At 36.3% G+C, this 12396-nt stretch overlaps 1 protein-coding gene across 3 annotated transcripts in view; it reads right to left on the bottom strand.

Annotated features, from left to right (window-relative positions):
• LOC149539082 (zeaxanthin epoxidase, chloroplastic-like) overlaps positions 1-12396 on the bottom strand; it is a 240480-nt gene that overhangs the window by 63236 nt on the left and 164848 nt on the right. For all 3 annotated transcript variants that reach the window (XM_089800438.1, XM_089800439.1, XM_089800440.1), the window contains 3 exons: positions 3633-3715; positions 3271-3507; positions 1839-1974 (listed from right to left, as the gene is read on the bottom strand). In XM_089800438.1, the coding sequence (XP_089656564.1) occupies positions 1839-1974; positions 3271-3507; positions 3633-3715 (456 nt within the window). The remainder of the gene's footprint in view (positions 1-1838; positions 1975-3270; positions 3508-3632; positions 3716-12396) is intronic.

A 12396-nucleotide genomic window follows, 5' to 3' on the forward strand; every position in this document is an offset into this window, starting at 1 on the left:
TCAATTCATCAATACTAGTTGCCTTTACCATTGTAAATCTGCTCATATAAATTATAAAGCGACATAGAGTTTGGTGATAAGGGTCAACACTGTGACCATGGTATTTAAAGTTGTTCTACTAGGAAGGCCTTTTTGGGCGGCCTCCTAGTAACCCTTCATGTATTGATATCATACTTAGTGGTATCTGATGACATTGGTATAAGCATTTATGATTGTTGATAAAATTGGCAAAGATTGACGAGTTTGTTGTTAATGCCATTTTGGCATTCATATTACAAAGTATTTTGTTAGTTTGGGTTTTATTAAAATAATATCTCCTAAGTTAGATTATTTCTATGTTTCGTTTTATAAACATCTCATTTGTAATCTCTATAAGAACAATTTGTTCTTCGTAAATTAATCATCCAATACTTTACCAAATGTTTGTCTAATATGGTATCAAAGCCTTAAGTCCTGAAAGACTCTGATGAGCCAGTGAAGCATTTCTATCAGTGAGAAACAAATATTAGTCAGTGAGGCACCTTTGCGAGTGAGACAGCTCAGACAGTGAGGTACTTGTAAAAAGAAACTTATTTCAATTAAGCCATTGAGGCAATCCTTTGGAATGGTTTTATTCCCCAAGAGAGTTTCCACTCGGGACATATCATTGTGTCAATTTTATGCGGTTATCTTAATTATGATGTCATGCATTTCAGTTTTATTTCATTTATGATTTACAAGAAATTTAGAAGTTCGATTTAATATGAAATGAGTTTGTTAAGACATTGATTCCCACCCCTCCTGCCCTCTCAGTGTCTTCTTCACTCCAACAAATAGAATCTGAATCGGAGTCGAGAAAACTGGAGTATAATTTTAAGAATCGCACTAAATGGCATTAGGAAAACATTGCAGAAAGTTACTGCCGCAATAAGGCAATCAAGACTACTAAGTTGGATTAAACATTTTAACCAAGATATCAAGGTACATGGATACATCAATTTTAATGCATTTGTCTTCAATAAATTGACATGAATGAACAATTATTTGTGACCTACATAACATACATTTATGGCCTAAATATTTGGATGAATCAACATATATAGTGTTATATCCTTTGACTGCTGTAGGAAAAAGCAAAACCATTAGATTTCAAGGGAGATTAAACTGAATGGAGCTTAATTGAACATATTTTATAGTAGGAAGAGTTCAAATACTATTTGCATAATCTTCTCGTAAAGTAAGTCTTTATTTGTGGCAATAAATTAATAATTCATCAGATTAAATTTTTTTTTTTTATCATGTATACTTATGCCTATTTTGTTTAACTTCTACATTTATCATGTATTTTGCAGAAGAGATTACAATAATGAATGACTTTCAGACATTTTAGTTACTGTACTTTATATGTTGTCTCCAGATGACCTCCAAGAGTAGTAATCCAGGATTCAGTAACGACATGGTTTCTCCTTTTTCTGTCATTTATTTACTTCTAGTAATATTCACAAGTCAAGAATCCCCATTTTGTGCACACACAATTCTAAGAATCTGTTAGTGAGAAGAGCAGCAGAACAATAATTTACAATTTTTTTATTTTCACCCTCCAGCCTCTTTCGCCATTGGCATGCTAATTTTTTACAGTTGTGTTTAATATTGTGTCTGAAGGATAGGAAGACCAATAAATTGAAGATATATAATGATCATATTCAACGGTTCTCCTTCAGCTCACATAATGTGTGACAAACATAAGAGACCCAAATGTGTGCTAACATATACATTCGTTTCTCATAGTTATCAAATAATTTCATAGCATTGAGTGACATGGCAATATATCATCCAGCTAGAGTAAAATGGGCACTAACCTTCTAACTGCAGTCCTAATACTTTCCTTTGAGAAAAATGACTGACTCGCCTCCTCAAGGAGAATCGACAACTGGTGAGAATCTTCATATGCTGTTCTTGCTCCTTGTCCAGATCCAATGAACTGAGCATGTGCCGCTGAGTAACCGAAAAATCCAAGGTCAATTTTGTAAAAGATATTTAGAAACTAGTTACAAAAATGGATTCCAGGAAATGCAGTAAAAAATCAAATTCATTATTTTGAAGACACGAGGATGTCATATTTGTTATACCTGACAATAATAACCTTGTCCTTGGTAGTAGTTCTTTACTTCTACTTTAGTTCTAACCTCTGATTATTGATGACAATGTCTTAAGACTCAATAGATTTTGGTTAAAGTAGCATGATATTCTTATCCAGTTCTTTACATTTGAAAGCCCTCACATGATGACTGGAAATAACCTTACAATTCATTCCCTACAGTAGAAAAAACAAAATAGCAGCAGTGATTTTTCGACCTAACATATATTGTCTAAAAGAGGAAAGGGATTTAAATTTAAACTGTTTGAAGCCTCCCTTGGTTTACACTATTTTAATAAGAGGAAAGGGATTCAAATTTAAACTGTTTGGAGCCCCCCTTTGACATACACTAATTTAAAAATGAGTCACAGTGCCCTATATCAGCATAGTCAGGTTAAAAATTGAAGATATTATAAGACACAAGAGTGAGCTCCCTAGTTTTTAGTATAAGAAAGGAAAATAACGAAAAAATATAATTTAAAACAGCTATATGAGCATAAGTCCAAAGACTGAAAGGGATTAGAAGAAGGGAAACAATGTGCTCTAATATCTCCTCCCACAGCCTCTATAAAAACAAATTTAAGAGGATGGGAGGTGAAATGAAGAGGTGACAGAAGAAGAAGTATTCTAGTCCTCTTCATAAAGTATATCAAATCACTGCTAAACTTCTTATAAATAAGGAGTATAGATTGTAGCTATGCTTTAAAAGAGGATATTTTTGGAGATTATTTGACCAGTCACACCATGTTGTAGGAAGACTATGCACTGTTTTATTGGTAGGTCAGTTTTAAAGAGTATCTGTCTCTGCAGCTGTTTATTTGCATTGTCAAATTATCATTTTCTATATCATCATCCACTATGTCCTTGTGGAGTCTCCAGTTCCATTGCTCTCTCTCTCTCTCTCTCTCTCTCTCTCTCTCTCTCTCTCTGTGCACAATGCAGAATTGATTGTCTGTCTGGCTATGAGTTGCTAAGACAAGAATTTGACAATCAGGATTGTAAATCATAACCGCTACATGAACAATATTCTTTTAAGATTGCTTAAGAAAACACAAAGAAGACTCCGATGATGCTCCATTAGTAATTAAAACAAACTTTGAAATAAAGGTGTTGCATCAATAAGAAATAAAAGTTTGTGAACCACAGTTTGTTACCATCACCAATTAGAAGAACACGTCCATCCAAATCACTCCAGCTATTCAGAGGCAGTCTGTCCATAAGCTTTCTCTCTAGTATCAACTCTTCTGGAGTCTGCATGATAGTTTCTCTAAGCTCTTCCCATCCTTTGTACTTATTAATCCGCATTAAAGCCCGGGCCTTAGAACTCAGATTTGTATCAGATAGCTGACTTTTCCTCTCAACCATTCTCAAGATCCATATTGTATAATCTCCTGTTTATAAATATATTGCATCAATCACATATGTTTGTTGAGAATGGGGCATGCTTTCACATTTAAAATTAGAACTTGAAATAAAGCATTTCATTTCAATGCATTAAAAGGAGATCTTTATTTACCTGCATTAACCAAAATACAATTGATCTTTCCATCTTCCTGGAAACGTACACAGATTTCACCTGTTCCAAGACCTTTAACAGCCCTGAAAAGAGCACAGTGCACTTCTTTATTGGAATGAGAGTGGCCTTAACAAGATTTCCTTCTACTGGCCATTTGGAAAAACTAAATGGTACAGTAATAGGAAACATTAATGAACCCATGATAAACTTCTTCTGAGCAAAATGTGGATAAAGATGATCGAAGAAAAAAGGAAATCTAACTGCTTAACATCAGATTACTCAGCATTGTCATTCTTGTGTGCATTATTCGTCATACTATCAACCACAAAATGCTTGACAATGGAAATTCTTAGATAATGTCATTGTTAGAAACATTTCTTCAAATTGTATGTTGTCATTAATGTTACACAAATGTCAGTATTAACTGAGCAGTCGGGCAATGAAGGATATTCAGTATTCAGTATTAACCAAGCAGTCGGGCAATGAAGGATATTCAGTATTAACCGAACAGTCGGGCAATGAAGGACTTGTAGTATTAACCAAGCACAGTCAATATTAACTGAATGGTTGGGCATCAAAGGAATCTCAGTATTAACCGAGTGTCAGCAGATTGCACTTGTTAATTATTGAATGAATTGACGCCGACTAGTTGGTTGTTTAATGGTTAGTTGAAAGGGTCTTCAAGCAGACTTGACAAAGCTTATGATATATAAGAAATGTCAAGAACTGTAATGAATAGTAAGAAGTGGAATAAGATGGATATGTGATCGAAGGAAAAGGCAGAGCAGGCAAGTGTGAAAGATAAGCTGTAAAGAATATTCTGATCAGTGAGGATCCAGAGGTCAAACCAAAACAGAGATCTAAATCTACAAAAGAAGTTGCTTCATAAATCAGGTCAAATTACTGTTACCTTCTAACCATTGTAGCAGTCATTGTAGGATTTTGTTTGACATCTCTTGCTCTCTTCATCTTGATGATGGATCACTTGGTGTGATTCGAAACGTTGATGGTAAAAAATCTTTACACAATCGAATCCAGAAATATATCAGTTTATTTTTGCTATGGATTGTGGAAATTTGATCTCTTTAATAGTCAAGAAATTTCCTAACAAAGTTGACTTAACAATTAGATTGTAAATCCTCAAGTAAGGTGACATTTCAAGATTGAAGTGTTTGAAGACCTCTAGCCAAGCCACTCCTAACAGGGTGATCCAAATCCTCTAACAAGGTCATACTTAACAATATGTATTATAACCTTTAACAAGGTTGGCTCCTAACAAGGCTCACTTCAAAAGAGTGAAAAATATTGTAACTAGTTGCATGGTGGTTTTCCCAAATTGGGTTTCCACGTTAAATCTTAGTGTCATCTGTGTTCATGTTATTTTCTTTATGCTTTATGTTTCTACAACTAGTTTACTAAATGTTAAAGCAGATTAATATTCACAAAACTGCTTTGCTAACCAAGTTACAGCAAGAACTTAGTTTTAACCGAGTTTGATAAAGAATTGCATTATCAGTGAAAAGTTTGATTTGACATCTAGGGACAAGGATTTGTTTTTCTGGTAACTGATTTACCCCTCCCCTCTCAGTTACTCTCTTCATTTCCAACAGTCATGGCCTCTAGTAATTTGGCATTTACCTTATAAAGCTCTGAGGCTTTCATTAGTTAATAATATCATGAAGCAGATCTTCAGATTGGATGGATAGACATCAAGATCAAGTGCTTGAGACTTCAAGACAAGCTTACATTTTTCTCAATTACTGTCAAAATTTAATTTATACATTAATTGTTGTCATATTGACACAAGGTCTACTTGATACACATTTTACATCTCCAAAGAGGACATTCCTACTTACTTTCTAGAAAAATTTATTAGTTGGCCGTTGTAATTGGCACATAATGTGTTTTGCAATTGTTATGAATATAATAACTATGCCCAGCTGGCACAATTGAGTGGTAAAAATAAAGAGTTACCACAATGAAGACCTGGATTCAATACTCTGTCGAACTAATGAGCAAGCTATGGTTGTGTTAATACAGAAAAAAGTACACAACATGAATGCCCACGGACCAGGTTCCCTTCTGTTCTATGAGCCAAGGATCAAGTAAGCCCTCATTGATCATCTACAAAAAAATGATTATGATAACTGCTCTTAAAATACAATAAATAAGAAATAGACAATATTATCCCTTGGCATTGTTGACATATGCTACAAAGGCATAGAATATTTCAAGAAACCCTTTCAAATAATATAGAACTTGTCGGTTAGAAAGAAATCAAATTAGATTATTTTCTCGCTTTCTCTAAAGTAAAGTAAAACTTATCTGCAAAGACAATCGGATAGAAAACCTTTTCTATCATCTTCTCGTTCTCGCATCAGTTGGACTTGAATTCAAAAAAAAAATTTAATCATGTAAATTTTTATTCTGAAGCAGGTTCTTAATCAAAATCATTTTCTAAATTCTAATGTGAATCTTTCTTCTCAAGAAAATTCTTATTTAATATTCTTCTTGGAGGATAAGGAAAGGAGAATGCATCTTATAGTACAGCAAGAAACATGTAACCTGCACAAGCTTAGAAATTTCCGAAAGAAAATCTATCTTGCAAAGGCTAAAAAAATTAAGTTTTGGCAATCTCCAAGTAAAAAAACCAATATCATTCCTACAGAAAATAAAATCAAAGTGGGGAAATACTGTCTTGCATCTTATTTTTAGGAGAAAATTGATTGCATCCATCCTAAGTGTATGACTTTGATCATCCAAGCACCCCAAAGAAATGAACTCACCAAAAGAGGTGTGATGAATAAATGACTTCTGCTTAAATTTTAGTTCAACAGGTCTTGGTAGCTGGATCATGTCAGAGATTATATCTCATATGTTCTCTCACATAAGGAAGACGAAGCACTCAATACACTAGCCTTATTTAACTAGCTGGACCTTGCTGAAGGTACTAACGACTGAAAACTTTTCTCTCTAAACGAACTTCTTCATTTCCAAGGAGTCTGAAATTTTGTTGTCTTTGGTTGAAGCACTGTGCAACCGACAGTACATGTCTTGGTATAATATACAGAATTTGAGTCAACTTGTCATTTGGTGTGATCATACATTTGTGTGCATATATAATTATTATATGTAAAGTTTATATTAATGAGCTTAGAAGCGTGAGTCATCTGGGATATGAGTTTGAAGAGAAGAAATTTGAATAATTAAAAATAAAAAAATAATCAAACAATTTCTTATCACAGAAAAGCAACCAGGAAGTCTAAAGACCCAGATTATAAAGAATCTGGGCCAGATCAAACAGGATTTTGTAATCATTCTAATAAGATCCTAAACTTATAAATAGAAGCTTGGAGAGCCAACTTTTCTTAATTTTTTTAGATAGATCTGTCTGCACATGACACCAATTGAATTTTTTCATGATTTATTTGTTCCAGGTGTGCTGATATTTAAGCTCCATATTACAAAATTCTCTGCGAGTGATATAGATCAAGTTGTCTTCATGAAGTCAAGAAGGTCAAAATAGGTGTCAACACTTATAATTCCACTGAATATGGTCTTCTAGAAATTAGCAGGCATCCTAGACCTGACAGAAGTGTTCAAATGTTAGGAACCGGTAGCAGATTAGAAGTTGACTTGGAGCTCACCAATTACTGTCCTACATATTTTGTTTGACTCACTGCACCTTTGATTTTGAAAACTATGATCGCCAGATTTTCATTACCTTCTTGGATACTGCAAATATGATAATATCCCATACCACCAGAGGAGCTCCTTTCACCCCTCTTGCTTCAAAGAAAGCTGGAGCCTTGCTGATAGTCCTAATATTTCCAGTTAGTAAAAGTTATTAGCTATTTCACATGTAGATTCTCTTTCCAAATATGGGCATGGCCTACCTACATTGGTCAATAATAAATAATTAAATATCAATGGAAAACCTAAACATCTTATGATTTCTCCCAGCTTTTTTAAAAAAATATATATTTCAACCAAGAAGGTGAATCATCTTTGCCAATAAGTCTCTGTTTGTGCTTACTCACCAATGCTTAATATGATAGATAAAGAATTCAGTGATTTTTTTCCTCTCACTCTCTACCACCCAATGGTTCGTGACAGACTGCGATCTGAACTTTGCTTCCAAGAACACCCGAAATGGCCGTTAACTCAAACTCCCCAGTAAGTTAGAGGAAAGATTTTTTACAATTAACTTTCAAGAACTAGAAAAAAAATTTGTGCAAGTTACTCACCTAGTGGCACATAATTAAAGCCAATGGCAGAAAAGTATCAAAATATCCACATTTTTTGCATTTTCTCCTCCATCTTTTGACCTTCGCCTTGTTGACAAGAATTTACTGATTTTCAGATGATTTTTAATGATTCCAAGTGATTGTGGACTGATTCAACAAATGTATTTACAACATCTGAAAGGTGTGTGACACTTTGTCTTTATTTTTTTATTTTAGTTTTTGTTATTCTTTTTTTTCCTTTTGATGCTCTTTCATTCTAGCAAATCTAGGGTTTTACCATTTCTTCTTCTCTCTATAGTGTCTTTTGTTAAATCCTGATAACTTGATCATATTAATGTTCTGATTTTTCAGATCAGACAGATCTAAATGCATGTCATTTCCTTTATATATGGTCTCATGATAATTACACCTCCCTTACAAAAGATCAGCGATTTGCTAGACATATTTATATGCCTTCTATTGACTATTGTAGTTAATTAAGTATTAACTATTAGTTAATGAGCAAGGGCGCCGATTTGTGGAGTAGTTTGTTTCATGGAGGACCGACCTAGAAGGGGTTGTCTATTTGAGAAGACAAAAATCTTGGGTAATATATAGGTAGGAGAAACATTGTGGATAGAAAACATACAATACAATCTTAAGTCTACTTTTCTAGCAATCTACTTCTTGGCTATTTAGTGCAGAAATAAAATATAATCTCTAGAATTTATTGCAGACTTCCAGAACAATAACATTCAGCCCAGAATTATAGTAGATCAATTTGTAGCAACGTAATAATACTACATCAATATTATATCTTCAAACTTTGCAGAAAACTTACATGGTATCAAAGCTCTGGTAGTCAAACCTTGGCTCTGCAAATTGATAATCAGATTTAAAACATGTCTAAGCAACATCCTTCTAACTACAATGGCCAATGCAATCAGACCCGAAGACAGGTTTGATGGAAAAGTGTTGATGCGAGTTTTTGTACCACTTACATAACATATTAGTAATTGAATATCCAATACGGAGTATCAAACATACAATTCCTCTCTTGAAAAGCTATTGCCCATGGGATATGAGAACAACTCCAAAGTTCCTTACTCCTGTGGATACTCGTCAGTTTTATCGATGTGATTCGCTAGTAATCACGTAGGCGGCCTTACGCTATTCATTTGAGGATGACTTGGACTTTGGTAGGATGAAGGTGATGGTGGTTTGGTTTGTGAAATATGCGGGGGCAAATAATGTTGATGGTGGTGATGATGGAGGACGTGTCTACCAATAAGGATGTTGATGGGAAAGCGGTGGTGGTGGAAGGTGAATGGATGTGTTCTGATACTTGACTTACTTCTCTAACTTCCTCCTCTAAGCTTCGACTACCCAACTACTCACTATTCTACTCCTACTCCTATGAATGGAAGGTTAGCAAATGGATGGGGATCGAATCTAATGCAGGCTAACCAACGGCCCCACCTCCATAGATGCAATGATTCTAAGGAAAATGAACTAGTTTACCACACAAGGCTTCCCAATCCACTGCTACGATGCTAGTGGTCTAGTATTGATCCCTATCAAACATCTACCAATGCTACCATACAACTATCCATCTACTTTAACCTCACTTAAACAACTTCAAATGCAACCAACTTTAACAACTTGAAAGGAAATCTAACTATGTGGAAGTAGAAAACATGCAATAACACCCAATGTTCTTAATCACCATGCAAGTCACAACAATGAAGAAGAGAGCGATTTTGGTATTATCTTAGCAACAATTTCTCCAACACTTTACAAATGAGAGCAAATGGCCTTATACAGGGGCCAAAAATACAATGGACGGTGGAGATCGAAACAAGACCAACGATCCAGATTGGATCCTCAAAACCCTAATTAGGGTTGCCACCCCATCGGCCAATAAGAAGCTGCCACCTCATCAATGGACCAATGAAAAAAGTCTAAAAGTGGCAACCAATGAGAAGGCACCAAAATGGTGGCCAATCAGAAATAGATACTTGTCCTATTCTAACAGAAAGAGAAATTGCCACTTGGCCTTACATGAAATGATCTTCTAATATAACTCTTCCCTTTTCTTTCATTTTCTTAGCTAAGGCAATGAACTTAGCTAGCCTTTTGTTAACTTCTTCCATAGGAGGACAAGGTGTGTGCTTCACCCTGAGTTCCGCTGACTTCACCACGCTGCTTGCTGCTTGTAGTATCCTTTCATGGTCCTTCTCATATTCCTTCGCAAATCCAATAAAAGCATTGAGAGAGGAAAGGGTACCCAAATGCTTCTTCTTGATAACAACCTTTCCTAACTCATCCAACCTTGATCCAAAATCTGTCTCATTGACATCCTCTTCTCTGATATCCTCAAAACCAAGCACCACCCCAACGTTGCTCATCATGGTTGAAATGGAAGTGTCGACGCTTGGGCCATGCCGTGCAATTTCATTATGTATTTCTTCAAGTGTTCTAAATCTAGTAGTCAATGCAACAAACCAAGATTCAACTGTACTCAATCCTCTCTCATCCACCAACTTGGCCCTCTCCAAATATGCTTATGGTAGCCTAATGAACGCTTGCAGCCTAGGAATAGCCAAATCTTTGATGGGAAGGAAACCTTTCCACTCCTCTTTGAATAATCTGAACTTGTCTCTAACAGCCATTAATGACTGGAATGTCGAGATGAAGGCAAGAAATTTCGCCCATCCTGGATTGTATCATGGATCCAATCCTTGACTTCATGTCGCTGAGCTGATATCTCTTCTGAATTGCTCCCGTTGTCTTGAGGAAGGGCTGCCTGGTGCAGTTGTTGGATGGGCTGGCAATCTCTCCAATATTTGTTCTTGGCCTCCAACTTTACTATTCTTTCATTTGCCTTCCTCAACCTTTCTCTGATTGAGGCTATACCTTCCTAGACCTGCTCACACTCCATATCATCTGTATTCCTTCCCAAGTTATGTTCCACTATCTCATATTCCTGGACCGCGATCTCATCTACTGCCTTGTTGATTGTTGGAATAGCAATCTCAACCTTTCGGTGACCATCACTATCGCTCTTGATTACCCTTGCCACCGTTTTTGCCATTTGTTTTTGGTTCTCGCTATCACCCTTTTCTATTAACCCTTGGATGTCCTCAACTGTATGGGCCGTTACCACCTTGCCTCTTGGCATAAGCATTTGCCTTAACCATAGTGGTGCAGTGCATCCCCCCAAATTTGGATTCGATTCAACTAACAAAGTATCACCAGCGGCCTCAAGTGCCTAACTTGTTGCCTCAATGTCAATTGGCCCATCTTCTTCTCTACTAGTTTCTGCCATATCATTTCCTTGTTAGTTTTCCGAGAGAGGGGAGTATTCGGTACTCTCACTATAACCACTTGATTCCGAATCAAAGCTCACCTCTACCACGGCCCCTTTATCACTTGAATTGACCTCTTCGCTTCTCAACTCAATTATACTTTCTCTTGATGGCGCTACGTGTTGTCTCTTGGTTGGAGGTTCCAGATGTTCTTTGCCCTTCTCTACCTCCAAAACTTTCCTCTTGTCATTTCTAACCATTTCCTGTTGCCGGCTACTTCATTCCTCTGTCCAACCGATTCTGTTTGTCTCTCCTTTGGCATCATCATCTCATAGGTAAGGGGAATCCTTTGCCTTTGAAGCTTCCTTGATCTTTCATTATACCACGACTCAGTATGTAAATCTACTGCCCTTGTGACTGCCTCCAAGGAAGGATCCTGATGGTCATCCCAATCCACTAGATTCAACTCTGTTCCTTCTATTGTACCATAATCTTTTCTTAGCACATTTCCATCATCCTCATGTCGGTCCAGAATATCAAGGCCTCTCCATTTGATAGCTCTCATCATGTTCACCGACAACCTTGAGAAAGCTAGCTTTCTCACATGAGAGTTATCCCTGGCGTTGGCCCAAAAGTCTTTTATGGTGGGAACATGCTTGAGTTCATTTCCATGAGATACCTTGATAAGACCATTAGGATCAAATCCTTGCCTTGCTCTGTACCATCCTAGATGATACCATTCCAATTCCTTCTTCGCAGCTTCAAAGGAGGCCCAATTTGGGCAACTATCATTGCCAATTATGAATGAGAATGTAATGCCTGTTTTTCCTTTGTTTCTCATTATTCTATCATAGTGCTCAAGTTGCCTAGCAAATTCCATTAAAACTACCTTGTCAGGAGAGTACCTTGGAAGCCTCTTAGGACAGATTGTACTTACTGCCACCCTAATGTATGTAAATTGTGGAAATTGGATGAACCAACTCCCATACTTCCTAATTCTTGCTTCTACTTCCGATGAAAGTCTCTTAGCAGGTGTCCCTTGTAATACCTTTACTGCCTTCATGGCGAAGGCATCACAAAATATCTTGTAATCCTTGTTGTTATGCAAATGGAGTTGCAAATAGCATTCATGCACCAAATATTGCCCCGGCCCACTACCAACTTCTCCTAGGGCCTTAAGTCTCGGACTCTTGTACAATCTACCAATTAGGTAAAATAGATAGGATCCCA

The sequence above is a fragment of the Cupressus sempervirens genome, chromosome 9 (genome assembly GCF_028749045.1).
Source record: "Cupressus sempervirens isolate cs-2001-9-10 chromosome 9, ASM2874904v1, whole genome shotgun sequence".
Lineage (NCBI taxonomy): Eukaryota > Viridiplantae > Streptophyta > Pinopsida > Cupressales > Cupressaceae > Cupressus > Cupressus sempervirens.